Below are 15,119 nucleotides of genomic sequence, written 5' to 3'. Positions count from 1 at the left end.
GAGTTGATAAAGTAGCCTGCATCATTCTGAGTTTAAGAGATATGTAATGGTCTGTTGAGGGCGACAGCTTTTGAACCTTCCATTCTCTGAAGACATCAGAATACTAAAAATTTTGGAAGCATTGGAGTATTTTTGCTCCTTGCTTCAAACTGAACAGGTCTGTGGGGGACCTGGCTGGCTCAGTTGGTGGAGGGTGCGACTCTTGATCTCAGGGTTGTGAGTTTGAGCCTCGCGTTGGGTGTTAAAATCTTTAAGAGAGAAAAAAAATAAACTGAATAAGTCCTAAAGCCCAGGAAGAAACAAAATAAGACTATTTTGTCCTACCAGTGTTGAAGAGAGCAACAGCTTCAATACCATGTGTGTCCCTGTGCCTTGACCCAGTGTGCAGGTCCTTCTAGAGGCTTCCTGGTCTTATGTGTGTTTTTCCTCCCAGCTTTGGAGTCAGGCTTCAGGTAGGACAGGTGAGCAGATGAGACAATCAATACTTCCCATCATCTTCTAGTACCTTTCTATTTTACCTGCCACATTTTAATCTTGGGGCATTTTCTTTGTGTATATTATTACCACAAAGATAATTATTGGTTATATATAGCTCATCTTCTCCCTTTTCCTGATTTGGAGCAAAGGGAGGGGACTCAGAAAACATATGATGCCCACTTTTCAGTTTTCTGGAGACCAGCTCTGGTCTCTAGCCCAGGCACCAGGGTCTCAAAGGTGTGTATTGATGGATGGTTTGGGCCTTCGAGGGCCTGACTGGAGCTTGCCAGGATTTCTCTGGAGTTTGGGAATCTGGAGTGTGTGTGTGTGTGTGTGTGTGTCCAGAAAAAAAGTGCTATTATTCCTCTCATATAATCAGAAGTCACTTTTTAAAGTTATTAGATATTCTTGGGGCACCTGGGTGGCTCATTCGTTAAGCATCTTTCTTTGGCTCAGGTCATGATCCTGGAGTCCTGAGATTAAGCCCCCAGTCAGGCTCCCTGCTCAGCGGGGAGCCTGCTTCTCCCTCTCTGTCTCCCGCTGTTCTCCCCCCCCTCCCCCCCAGTGCTCGCTCGCTCTCTCTCACTCTCTCTCAAATAAGATAAAATCTTAATTATCTATTCTTGGATAGAATCCTTCCTTATGTGGAACTCTTCTGCAGCTTTTAGGTTATATCATTTTTTCCCCCTAAAGATATCTGTTGGATAATCTTAAATGCTGGCTGCAAGTGAGAAGTGTTCATTTATACATAACACAGTTAAGAGTAAGACAAGCCTCACCGAGTGTGGCAAGTGGAAGATGCTCCCCAAATGGAACAGGGTCCCCTCTCCTGGCGTGGTTTGTATCTTGAGCGTCTGGCTATTGGATTTAACTTTTAAGAAAACTGCAAATGTTACGTTCCATCTTTGGTCAGTCAGTACTGTTTTCCCAGCAGAAGCTTTAGTGATGGGCACATACATGGCAGTGGCTGTTTGGTCAGGGGACTGGGGATTTTTTTTTGAGGCGTAAATTAGGAATTTGCCTCCAGGAATGGTCTTAGATCTGGTTAATCAGCCACCCACAATTTAAATTGCAATAGTAGCTTTCCTTTTCCTCCTCTAGTTAGATTTATACCTTTAAGGAAGGATCTGTTGACACCTGTTTCAATAATCTTGTTGGGCAAAGCTTTCTCACGATGCTGTTTTAGCCTTTTGCTTAATTACATCAATCCTACCTCTTGTTTTATTGTTTAAGATTTTGGAAGAATGGTCACTTATTTTTCATTAATTTTTGACAAACTTGCCTCTTGTTATTTTGGGTTGTTTGGTTCCTTTAGCTGTAACAGATTTGAAACTGATCTGATGAAGCAAGCATAGCCTGAAGTATGCTCTTATGATTTGATTAACACAGTTCCATTTTAGCATCTCTGGAGGAGAATCTATCAGTGGTTAAAATCTTCCTCTGACGAGACACAGAATGCAGCATGAATTGTTTTAATGCTGACTTTGGAAGAGCAGGAAATGGTTAGTGAGTGGACAAAAAATGATGAGGTTTGGACAGTGATAGGATGTTTTACGTTCTGCATTTATGAGAACTTGTAACAGTTATGTCTGCCTGTGGCTAGAGAGAGAAAGGAGGGAGGGAGACAGAGTGGGTGAGAGGGGGGAGAGAGTGAAGGGCAGGCTGCTATGATAGGAAAGGTTAAGCGCCAGGGAGCCTGCCAGGGTGTGACTCATGCGCCTCAAGGCTGGGTGATGCAAGGCACGCTTCTGACTTCTCATTCATGTCTGTTGTCAGGGACAAGATCACTGGGCTGGTGTGTGTCCCAAAACTTTGTTATCTCTCCTTTATTGACAGTGAAAACAGCAAGGTGGTCAGTCGACCTCAGTATAATAAAATGCTTTCTTTTAAAATAACTCGGTGCCAAGATGAATATGGGTTGCTCAAATAATGACTTTTGCTCTTACTAAGAAAAATTGATATTGGGACGCAGGAGATTTGCCTGGTTTCTGAGGTAACTTGGTAGATTATAATCTGGTTGCCATAGCAACCCAGCAGCAGGGAAAATTACAGGAACGAAACATTTGAAGAGAGGTATTTTAGTAGGATGCTTAAAAGCTCTTTACCTATCATCTTTCCCCACTGAAGAAGCAGGGTGGGGTTCAGGAATTGGCCTCCGTAAGCAGAGAGGGGATGGCATAAATGGCTTTTGGAGGCTTGGAATTGTGGCCTGGTGTCTGTGACCGCTAAGGAATCATTATAGACACTTTTCATGCAGTGTGAGGAGCAGGTAATGTGACAGAATCTGGAGCATACCCCAATTCAGAAATCCCTTTTCTTGCCTGGAACTTTCCATAATACTGGTGAATTGTACTTTCAGGACCTGCATTCAGGACACGCTGTGTGACAATTATGAGAGCGGTGGAGGAGAGAGAGTACATGAATTTGGGATTGTCAGAGAGTATCTGGGGCATAGGCTTGATGTCCTTTGATTTTTTTTTTTTCTCTCTAACTAATTAATTCTCCAGCCTGTATTATAGGTCTTATCCCCACAGGTTTCAACACAAGCAAATGATTTCTGCTCTATTATAGTAATGTTGGAATTGGTCTAAAGACTTTTTAAAAGACACAGATAATTCTCTTTATTGGAGTGTTTTTTTTTTTTTTTATTCTATTGTAGTTATGTTCTATGTTTATGTAAAAATAAAGTTAAAACTATTTTCATGTTAGGAATGACTTTAAAAGCTCAGTTTCAAGAAAGCAATTGAAATGTTTTAATCACTCTGTAGAGATCTGAAGGGATTTCCTTTTGAGTTCTTAAAATGGCACAGTGTGTTTACATTGGTGAGAATTTGAATACTTAAGACTGAAAGATTATTGACACAGTTACTGTACAGGAAAAATAAATTGCCTTGAAACCACCGGTATAATTCAAGATAATGAGAAGCACCAGGGATGAAGCTTGGATGGCTTTTTCCTGAATGATCTTGTTTTCTCCAGTTAATGCATTTCCTGATTTAAATAATTTTAATATCCCAACAGTGTCTCCTGTGGTGAATTAGTAGAAGAAGCAAAATACATGGATATTAAAGGTTTAGGTTTTAAAAATGAAACGGCTTTGATCTCAAACATTTTTACAGAACAGAAATTACGGTACATACAGTAAAAAAAGTTGACCTTAAAAAAACAGTTGACGTTTTAAATGGAATATTATGAAAGCTTAATTTCTAAGTTAAAATTTTTGTTTGCAGTGTTTTTTGTTCGCAATGGTTTTCCTTGTGTTTTACGGCTTTCATTCATTTAGTAGAAATAGTTATTAAGCACTTATTCTAGGCCGGGTATAGTTTTGAGCACTTGACTTTATGCCAGATCTTGTCCTTACAGAGTCCATCTCAAAGAAGCAAAGACAGACCCTAGAATAGCTGCTTAACTAATTGGAGTTGTAAATTCTAGGAAGGAGAAGTATAGGTGTGTGGGCGCGTGTGCCTGTGTTAGAGCATACAGTGGGGCACCCAACCTGTCCTGAGAAGCAGATGCCACTTCTTAAGCTGACAAGAGTGAATAGGCATTGGTCACTCATCAGGGAAGGAGTAAGGTGGGTGGCAGGCAGAGAAGAAGGACAGGGAAACCATTACAGGTAGAGGGAACGGTATGCTTGATGGTTTCGATGCAGGGAGGGACAAGGCTTGCTCCAAGAATGCTAAGGTGAATGTGACACTCAGCATCCTTCCAATTTCCAGAAATGTACAGTCATTATTTTAATAGGGTTAACCTTGCACATGGTGATTTTTTTTAACTACAGTTTTTATTTTTCTATTATTTATTTATTTATTTATTTTAAAGATTTTATTTATTTGTTTGACAGAGAGAGACACATCCAGAGAGGGAACGCAAGCAGGGGGAGTGGGAGAGGGAGAAGCAGGCTTCCCGCCGAGCAGGGACCCCAATGTGGGGCTTGATCCCAGGACCCCGGGATCATGACCTGAACCGAAGGCAGACGTTTAACGACTGAGCCACCCAGGCGCCCCATTTTTTAATTATTTTTTAAAGATTTTATTTATTTATTTGACAGAGACACAGCGAGAGAGGGAACACAAGCAGGGGGAGTGGGAGAGGGAGAAACTGGCTTCCCACCGAGCAGGGGGCCCAGGACCCTGGGATCATGACCTGAGCTGAAGGCAGATGCTTAACGACTGAGCCACCCAGGCGCCCCTTAACTACAGTTTTTAAACTTGGATTACATCCTTTGATTTATGTTTAGATATAAATTAGTGATGTTTCTTTCTGTTACCTACAGGAACTAGATGAGATCTAAAACTGAGGCTCTTAAAAGAACATACTTTGCCATTGCTGTGCATGGTCTAGTCTTGGAAGTTGTCTACTTATATTAAATATTAGGGGTGCCTGGGTGGCTCAGTCGGTTGAGTGTCCGACTCTTGGTTTCGGCTCGGGTCATAATCTCATGGGTTGTGGGATTGAGTGCCCTGTGGAGTTCCTTGCATCAGCGGGGAGTCTGCTTAAAGAGTCTCTCCCTCTGCGCCTCCCCGACTTGGTGTATGCTCTTGCGTGTGCTCTCTCTCTCTCATAGTTAAATAAAATTTTTAAAATAAATAAATATTAATGTTCACTGACATTTAGATAATAGATTTTAAAATTTGAGTGTTTGAGGCCTGTTTATAATATTATTATTCATTTATTTTATAGTGTTTATTATTATTTCCAGAACTTATACAAATACTTTATTTTCCAAACATTTTTCTTATCAGTTGCCTTCTTTTGTTACACAGTAGAATCATATGACCAAAGTCAGTAATGGACACTTGGGAAGAATATGCTCCATGGTGTTTGGCCAGAGCCACGTTTCTCTGTGCCATTTTCCTTTATAAGCAGAGTTTCTGGTCTACTTTCTTCTCGATTTCTTGTTTCTAAATTAGTGTAAGAAAAAAAGGAATTGTTGTAAAAGTAAAAAAAAAAGTTGAGCTTTTTAGGTACCTAGCATCATAACCAACGCAGGAGAATTCGCTGAGCTAAATTCAAATGCATGTACTCACCCTGCTCAGAGCCGAGCCAGGTCTAAGACCGATCCTAAGTTTTGTGTTTATACAGGATTCTGCGCCACATACATCCTGTCTAGTACATAAATTCAGGTAATAAAACTGTTGAAGAGAAACCCCAGATGCTTTGGTATTAAATTGAAATTAATGTGTTATTTTGCAGGTCATTCTTGTTCAAGTTAATCCAGGTGAGACTTTCACAATAAGAGCGGAGGATGGAACACTTCAGTGCATTCAAGGTAAGGAAATTCTTATAAGCCTTCTAATCAAAGGAGTTTCTCTTTTATTTCTTGTTTGAAGGAAGAGTAAAGTTTTTCCTTGTGTCTTTATTTTCCAGAAGTAAAATTTATCTTGGATTTTTAAAAAACTTTTTAATCTTTCTATAACATAGGGTCTTGATGCTAATGTAGGCCTGTGATAAATAAAGGGACAAAGTTAAATACCTCTAGTATTCTGTTGACTTTTAAGTGAGTTAATTTAACTTGGGAAGGCTTGCAGTATCTTTTAATATATTATGGAATTTGGAAAATGTTGAGATTTTGAAGGACTTTAAATGTTCAATTGAGAACAACAAGAACTTTTTCAAATTAGTTCCAAAGTTTCAAATAAATACTGTGATGCTAACCAGATGATGTTTTTTGAGGTAAAATCTGTATTAAGTATCTGCTATTTGTTACTGATTAACAGATTACTCCAAAATTTAGGGGCTTATAACAACAACATGTATTATCTCACAGTTTTTGTGGGTCAGGAATTTTAGGCACAGTTTAGCTGTGTCCCATGGCCCTGGGCCTCTCAAGATCCCCAAATCCAGGTGTGGGCTAGAGCTGCCCTCCTTGCGAGGCATGTCTAAGGGTCAGTCTGTTTCCAGGCTTGCTTGAGGGGTTGTTGGTAGGATTTAGGTTTTTGTGTGCTATTGGCAGGAGGCTTCCCTCAGTTCCTTGCTAAATGGCTTCTCCATGAGACAGCTGGCTTTATCAGAGGAGCAACTAGAGGGCAAGGGGGCGATACTAGGTCCAGCCCACTCAAGAAAGGGAATTTGCACAGCGTAGGAACACCAGCAGGCGGGAATCACTGGCGGCCATCTTAGAAAACTGCCCATCATGGTCCGCTCTCTGGGCCTAATAATTCATGCCCCTCCATATGCAGAATACTCTCTTGAAAGTTCTCTAAATGTCTTATTGCATTACGGCATCAGCTCAGAGTCCAGAATCTTGTCATCTAAATAAGTTCCAGGTAGGTGACGTTCCTTGGGTATAGATCTTTAAGTATGGCTCCTAGGGCATTTTAGTTACTTCCTGGTTGTATAATCCAGTGCTGCCTCTCTCTCGTTCACTTAGGAAAGTAGTGACTTAGGCCCTCTGACCCATAGGAAGCTCAGTCCAGATCTGTAGTTAGCCTGTAAACACTGCTGTGTTGGAGGGCACTGTTGGTGGTAGCTCTTTTTGGCAGTGATTGGGATTATAGGGCAAATGGCAAATTGGCGTGTAATGGAGTTCAATACTAGGTTATTGATTGGCCAAGACTCTGATCAGAGGCCTGTTTTAATTTTTGGACTTGCTCACCAATACATAAATGAAGGGAAATGCCCTTTATTTTTAGTTTCTCATAATGAGCTGCATGGAAAAAGGTGATTTTTCTAGTGCTTTGTTTTAATAGCAGAGCATGCTGCTTTGTAGTTTTGCTACTTAATTTTGTTCCTATAGGTACAAAAACTAGGGAAAAAACTTTCACTTTTGGAGAAATGAGTGTATTTTGAAAGATTCAAGCCTAATGAATTTTAATTGCAGTTAGATAATCTGAAATGACTTAACTGTTTTATTAATGATTTTTACTGATTGCATTTCTCTGACCATTATGTTCCTGAAATTGATCTTTGGTGTTCTAAGCCATTTAAAAACTGAATCTAGTCTTTGGTGATGAATCATACAAAGAAACTTTCAGGTAAAAGAAGAGAGGAAATAATTATTTTAAAACAGTATGGGATATAGAATCTTCTACCTACTTGTAGTTCTATAATAAATGGATATTTTCAACAAATAAAACCTCAAAATCCACTCTTAAAAAGAATCATGCTATAGAAAAATTAGATAAAAAGTCATTTCACCTACATAGAATGAACCTGGTATTTTCAGTTAAGTAAGAAAGCATTTGAGCTTCTGATCATGGTAACATTGTGGAGCCCCATGAATTAATTGGCAGGTAGACTATGTTCTTCTACAACTGAGTGTGTGTAATAGAATCCATAAAAGCAAGTTGCTGAATAGATCTACATATATGAAATACACTTTTATGCAACCTGCTTTTATTGTTCTGCGTGCATGGGTGCATGTGTGCGCGCGCGCGCGTGTGTGTGTGTGCGTGCGTGTGTGCATGTGTTCATCAGGTTAGCCTCTCCCCACTTTTTTTTTCTTTTGAGTTCATGTCAGTAACTGGTGAATTCTGCAGGGAATGTTGCAAGTATAAAACTCTGTTCACAATGGGAGCTTTGTATTTATTCATGATGATACTTTGAGATAAGTGACATTAACACCCCTTCCAGTGATTTCAGAAATGCCTTTGACTAAAGCAGAATTGTGGAGCCATTTATCTTTGGCTTCCCCAGCCTTCCTATCCTTTGTTCTCTTCTGAACACCCAGATGCTATGGTTATCTCCATTTGGGGCATGGTGGTACCTGGCCCAATTAATTGAAATGACACAGGATAGGATGCAAGGGACCAGAACAGGGAGCTAATTGGTTTGCTAGGGCTTGGGAAGCCCTGGGGCAGCGACAGGATGAACTGCAGGAGCTGGAAGGACCTGGAGTCCAGACCCACTGACTGTCACCATTGCATCATAGGCAGTCACTGAGCACCCCCCCCCCACCCCGCCCCATATAAGCCTTCTTTTGAGTTCCAGTGTAAATTAGTGAATGCTTCACTCCAGGTGGGTAGAGCATATTAACACAGAATGTGGGAATAGGGAATAGATTTGTAAATTCCAACACAAATTGTAACGTTATTATCCTTTCGCTGTGATTGACATCCCTAATACCTATTTAGCTCTTACGCTGTGCTTCCTATTCTCTCAGTTAATGGGTATGATAGATAAACATGAGGCTGAGGCCCATGGAGGTTCATTTACACACCTAAATTCACACAGTTAGAAGATGCAGAGTTGGGTTTTCATCCCTGGTCTCTCTGACTCTAGAGCATGAGCTCTTTATGTGTCCTGCTCTGTGTATACATCAGGGAACTCCAGTATTAGCACTCCATTCTCTTCGGGCATGTGACAAGAGCAAGGTGGGTTCCTATTCCTGCAATAACAGGATTCTGGGCAGGATACCAGCATGAGTACTCAGATGGCCAAGATCAAGTAGAGATGGTTTGCAGAGACTGGGTCTTTGGGATAAGACAGATGTCCTGTTACCAGAACTAAGAGCAGATAGTGTGACACAGGAGTACTGATTTAGAATTCCTTAAATTATTTCTGTCCCAAGTTAGGACGGGGCCCAGAGTTGTGGTGGGCTGAGCTTCTCGGTGGGGCTTCCAGCTCCAGCTGCTGTAAGATGAAGCGTCCAGTGGGAGAGGACTGGTAATGGGGGAGGCAGTCTTCTTGCTTACCTTTTAAAAGCCTATTAGGAAAAGATCTGAAATTGAATCATATTGTAATGGGAACTTGTGAAAGAAGCATTTGCATTGTACTAGAGATTAAAGTGAAGAGAATGAAGCTCTAGTTGTGCTCTTTCAACCCCACCCAGCGGGTGGGGAGGTGGTGGTTTTGGGGAGGGGGGGTGTGGGAGGAGTGGTGGTTGGAAGTGTCCTTTCTGGAAATTTTGAAGTCATAACCATTGCTTATACCACGATTGAAACGGTCAGTTTAATAACTTGGCTATTTCACCACTGCTATTTCAGCAGGTTAGGGATTGCTGCTAAGGGTGGGGGTGGGGGATTAGGGGTAGGGAGTTTAGCTGGTTGCGGAGTCTTCCTGGAAACTTTGAAATTACGCCATTTGAGGTCAACCGTCTTTACTTGCAGTCGAATTTGTTAGCCTACTAATGTTCTCTATAGGACGTTTATGACGTCCTTAGACAGCAGAAGCTCACTGGGGTGCCATGAAAAGGCAGTTTGGAAATTCACAGCAAGTCAATATAAAGAATATGGTTACTCTGGGGAAAAAACAAGATTTTGTTTTCATGAGAATGTCCTTGGTGATAATGAAGGAAGAAAAACACAGGAAACCTACAATATGCTGTGAAAGCAGATTCATTTCTAATGGAATATTTCTCAGTATTTTCCATGAAACATGAATCATAGGTCTTGAAGGGGCTACAAAAGGTCATAGTTTATTCTCACTTGGAGGCAGCACTGTACCTATGGCTTCCTAGACAAAAGATTTTTCTTTTCCTAGGCCAGATGAAAGTATAAAGAGCCAATTGTTAGGGGGAAAAAAAGGAATCTTAGCAATCAATATGAATTCTTGCCTTTGCTTAAATTCAGGAATTAATAGAGGGCAGCTGCGGGTCTGTCCCATTATTTTTCACATCCTTGTCTGGGCTGAGGTGCTGGCAACGCAGCCTTCCTTCCTGTCCACACATGCCATCTTGTTATCTGGGCCATTTCTCCATTCCCTGTAAAATCCTTCAGCCAAAACAAATACCACACTTCCTTTAGGGCTCCAGGTCTGTCTCCTCCGGGAGCCCTCCTAGACCACTCCATTCCATTTCGACCTCTGCTTTCCTGGAGGAGCAGGTAGAGGTGGCATTGTATATAACAGTCTGGTTATCTGTGTGGACCTTTCTTGAGCTCTTGAATTTGACTGCGAACCCAGTTGTGACACAGTATCCTCACCCTGCCCACTGGCCCCGCAGCCTCTTAATAATTGCTTGACTAGATCCTTGACTGGCTCTGGCATCCCATCAGGTGTGGTGATCTTTCTTTTAAATATTGTGCTGGGAGCTTGAAGATGTTTAGTTCAATAACTTTTTCGTGGTCTCTCAAGTCTGCTAGAAGAACTTTCACATTTCCAAAATGTTGGATCATTGAAGCTAATCAGTTTCCTTTAGAGAAACATGTTTAGAATCTAAAGTACTTTCATATTGACCCAGTATTAAAACTGCAATTTTTATTTTTTAAATTTTTTTTTAAAGATTTTATTTATTCATTCGAGACACAGAGATAGAGAGCATGAGCAGAGGGAGAGGCAGAAGGAGAGGGAGAAGCAGGCTCCCCACTGAGCCAGGAGCCAGATGCGGGGCTCGATCCCAGAACCCTGGGATCATGACCTGAGCGGAAGGCTGACGCTTAACCATCTGAGCCACGCAGGTGCCCCAAAATTGCAATTTTTTTTTAAAAAAAGATTTTATTAATTAGAGAGAGATGGGGCGGGGGGAAGGGCCATGGGAGAGGAAGAAGCAGATCCCCCCGCTGAGTAGGGAGCCCGATCTGGGGCTCCATCCCAGGACCCCGACCCGAGATCATGACCTGAGCCGAAGGCAGACGCTTAACTGACTGAGCCACCCAGGCACCCCCAAAACTGCAGTTTTTATTTGTGTGGTTTCTTTTTTTTAATTCGTGTTTTAAGACTTACATACAAACCGTGAGCCTGAAGAAAATAGGTGGATGTCATGGTGATAGAAGAAAAAAGATTAAAGTAAAATGCTTGGGAAGTACCATTATTTTAATAAAAAATACTATTTGAAGATATGTAATTGCTGATGTTTTTTGCCTACAGTAGACGCCTTTTACAAGATGTGGTTTACTCTGCTCACTTGTACTGAGTGGATTGAGACCTGGAAATGACAGCAGAATGTGTGGTAGGAGGGGACTCAGAGACCGTAGCTTGGCTGCCATTAGAGCGTGGAACTTTTCTCTCCTCTCCTTATTCTCCGCAAGCCTTCTTCAGCTTGTGTTGGATTCTCCTCCTGCCCCACTGAGTGTGGGAACTGTATCGTTGATGAACACCACGCTCTGCTCAGGGACTCTGTGAATGACACCATTGAGAGCGGTTCCACATTTCTGAATCTCCTCGTTTGTCTCCCACCTCCTCCCCTCTTTGTATGATTCAGCGCCCAGGCTGCCACAGGGACTTTAATGTTCCTTTTTTTTTTTTTTTTTTTTTTTTTTTGTAATTCCCTCATTTGGTACTTTAAGTGCATTTATTAGACTTGTTTGGCACATTAAAACACTGACCTGTCATTCTTGCTAAGAATTTGATGACAGGTCCTGGGGAACTCTCGTCTCCTGCTTTGTGTATGGAGAAATGACATGAATGGTGTCAGAACGAGGGTATAAGCTGAGGTAGACTATAATTTCACAAGCGAAGCTTCTATATGGTCTACTCCTTTAAAGCAGACTCTGCATATAAATAAGAAATTCTCGTTTTACTGGCTTAAAACCATGGGAGAAGACCTGTGGCGAATGAAGTCTGTCTTCTAAGGTTGATTAGAACTCTTACCTTGGCTTACATCTGCAAACAAGGTTTTCATCAGAAATATTTGGGGTGGTTTGTATGTGAGTGCCTTACCTTCTTCTGAATCTTTGCAAACTTTCATTACATTGTTATTTGACTGTATTTGTAGAATGTCTTATAAGTGGAAATATTTTTTTCTTATTAAAAGACGAGGATTTTGAGAGGTTCTTTTGCAACGCAAGAAACTGTCTTGAAGAGTCAACTTCTTTTGCAGTGGGGGAGGAGGGCGGTTTGTGAGTGATTGCTGAAATGTTATCGTGAAGAGTTGGGCCTCCCTTGAAAAGCTCTTAAAATTGCCCAGGCTAGCTCCAGTATCCTGTCTTATCTTTATGATTGATCCAAAACTGTATTTGGTGAGAGTTACTTCAGTCCTCCAGTGAGGTTCGAAGCTGGGAGGGTCTGAGTTTCTAGGAAAACTTTGAATTAACTCCATCAATTTGCCAGTTCATTTTATAGCTCTGAAATGGTAGCTTCAGGAAAAAGCAGTCTTTTGCCTGGTGTGTGTGTGTGTGTGTGTGTGTGTGTGTAATATTGGGTCACAAGTCACTTAAAGCGTTTTGGAGTATACCTGATCCCTGAAATATTTGAGAGCTTTATTTTGAACGTGATGATTTGGCTTTTCTGTCCTACGTAGACATGTACAGCCATTTGTTGCAAGCAGGCATTCTATGGGTGGAGAGGCCTCTTTCAGACCCTAGCTTGTTGCTGAGCAACTAGAAGTTGACCAGTAGCGTGGTCTCCACGAGGGCTGGTAAGTACTGATGGGCCTGGAGCAGAAAGTGCAGTTTCCGGAAGGGATGGGAGGAAGGTGTGTGATGGTGCTTGGAGCTGTCATCATGCTGGGATTGGGTGATGTCATGAGCCTGGGGTCCATCAGTGCCAAACTGTATTGCTTCCCAGGAGGTGTAACGTCCCTGGCAAGGGAGGCACCCAGTGTGTCTGCTGCTGTCTGGCCTTCTCCTTCTGCCCTTGCCAGTTATCTTGATGGTTTATAGCTGTTCTTGCAGTTATGTAATTAAGACAAAAAACCTCACCCAGTATTACATCGTCAAACGTTGGCCTTTGTCTCCAAGTAAAGTTTTAGTGATGTGATTTGTTAGAAGTTAATAAAGATGATGTTTTAAATGTCAGTGCTATGTAGTATGATCCCTGGTTGTTCGCTAGCTAATGCTTAACCTCTTAGCCTCGGTTTTCTCTCATAAGGTGGGGATAGGGGTGCCTGGGTGGCTCAGTCGTTAAGCGTCTGCCTTCGGCTCAGGTCATGGTCTCAGGGTCCTGGGATCGAGCCCCGCATCGGGCTCCCTGCTCAGCAGGAAGCCTGCTTCTCCCTCTCCCACTCCCCCTGCTTGTGTTCCCTCTCTCGCTGTGTCTCTCTCTGTCAAATAAATAAATAAAATCTTAAAAAAAAAAAAAAAAATAAGGTGGGGATAATGCTAATACCTGACCATTGGAAGGGCCATCATCATCACCATTATCTAGTAATGGACGCAGCTTTGCTGATTATTTTTGTTCTAAGGAGATGTCATGATAAATTGTGGGCCGTGATGTGATTATCCTACTCATGGAAATCAGTGGAAGAAGGTCTAGCCTCCATTTTACTGCCTAGGTCTACTAGGCTTGCTTTCATGGGGTTGATGGTGATGGCAACAGATCAGATGTTTCTGATGAAGGTTTATGGGAGTGTATATATTCTTCAGATGCAGGTGGTGGATAAAACTACAGGCCTACTGTTACACGTATTTAAAGTAAGCTCTGTTGTAATTCAGGCTTCAGTTGTTGCTTTCCTTTGGGGGTAATAAGTAGTGAACTCTCACAGCAGGCCTGAGCGGCCATATTCAGACAGGCTTACAAAGCAGTTCCTCTGGGTATGCCTTGCTTTTTACATTTCGATTAAATTCCACACTACCTTTTTTTTTTTTTTTTTTTAAATTATTTTTTAAGTAGGCTCCACACCCGGTGTGGGGCTTGAACTCATGACCCTGAGATCAAGAGTCACATGCTCTACCACTGAGCCAGCCAGGGGATTCAAATTTCTTACAACTTTTAATTTTCATTTAGTGTGTCCTGCTCTTAGGCATGAGTGAAGGGCTATAAGGCATATGGGTGAGATCTTGGTGGGTCTTGGAGTGAGATTACGTGGTTTAGAAATTCCTTGCATTTTACTTGTATATCACAAAGTTAGTTACTTCTCCACACCTCTGTTTCCTTATCTGTAGAATTGGAATGACCTTATCGGTCTTGAAGTGTTACCCCGAGGATCAAAGGACATATTGTGTAGGAAGTTTCAGAGTCCTTGTAAACTCCAGTAAATAGGAGCCATCGTTAGGTGCCCAGTCCATTATGGCCAGACATTGAATGACTCTTCATTTGTGTTACCTGTCATTTTTAAAGCATTCCAGGAGAGCCTACGTGAACTTGTGAGATTGGTTAGGATTTTCTTTTAGATGTCTCCACATTCTTGTTGTAATGCTTCAAAATAACACATTTCAAAAACTAGGCAATGGGAATTTAGCTTGTGTGCCCTTTTGCCTTTCAGACTTGTTGAACAATGGTTAAAATGTCATTTCTGAAGGTACCACTGCTTGGAGTTCCTTAAATATCGCAGATCTTTGCGTGCCTGATAATTCAGAAGAGTGAACAGTGTCCCATTACCTCACTTGTCTGCCACATTTCGTAGCTTGTAGCCTTTGGGGTCTTGCTTTCTTCTTTCTGTATTTTTTACTCTTAGAACTTGAAATGGAAAGCATCATATTGGAAGTGTCTTTAAGGAAGACTGTAAAGGGTTCTTTAGAGGGTAAGTTTCTTCAAGGGTAGGGGTCAAATCTACTGATCTTTGTATCCCAGTGCCTATCCAGCACCTACTAGGCATCCGGAATAAAGGAGAGTCACTAATAAACTGCTAAAAATTCATGTCCAGAGTGATGGAAAAATTGAGTTACTTCACAGAGGTTCTTTTTTCTTTTTGTTTGTTATTGTACTTAATTATATTTACTCTCAGTTTTTCAAATTAGGATAATGAATGCAGGTAAGAGTGCTTTTTAAAAACACACAGCAATTCTGAAGAAGCCCATTATATGGGTTAGGTCCGCTTATCAGTAAAGAGCGTGAGGGAATGATTATTCTCTTCATTCTTCTGATAACTTTTTTCCTTTTGTGAG

At 41.5% G+C, this 15,119-nt stretch overlaps 1 protein-coding gene across 5 annotated transcripts in view; it reads left to right on the top strand.

Annotated features, from left to right (window-relative positions):
- The window catches only part of FNDC3B (fibronectin type III domain containing 3B), a 336,841-nt gene that overhangs the window by 91,518 nt on the left and 230,204 nt on the right, over positions 1 to 15,119 (top strand). For all 5 annotated transcript variants that reach the window (XM_032407203.1, XM_032407205.1, XM_032407207.1 and 2 more), the window contains one exon: positions 5,674 to 5,749. In XM_032407203.1, coding sequence (XP_032263094.1) covers positions 5,674 to 5,749 — 76 coding nt within the window. The remainder of the gene's footprint in view (positions 1 to 5,673; positions 5,750 to 15,119) is intronic.

The sequence above is a fragment of the Phoca vitulina genome, unplaced genomic scaffold, assembly GCF_004348235.1.
Source record: "Phoca vitulina isolate PV1807 unplaced genomic scaffold, GSC_HSeal_1.0 scaffold8, whole genome shotgun sequence".
NCBI lineage: Eukaryota > Metazoa > Chordata > Mammalia > Carnivora > Phocidae > Phoca > Phoca vitulina.
Note: the sequence above shows the minus strand (reverse complement) of the source record. Positions and strands in the feature narration are given on the sequence as shown.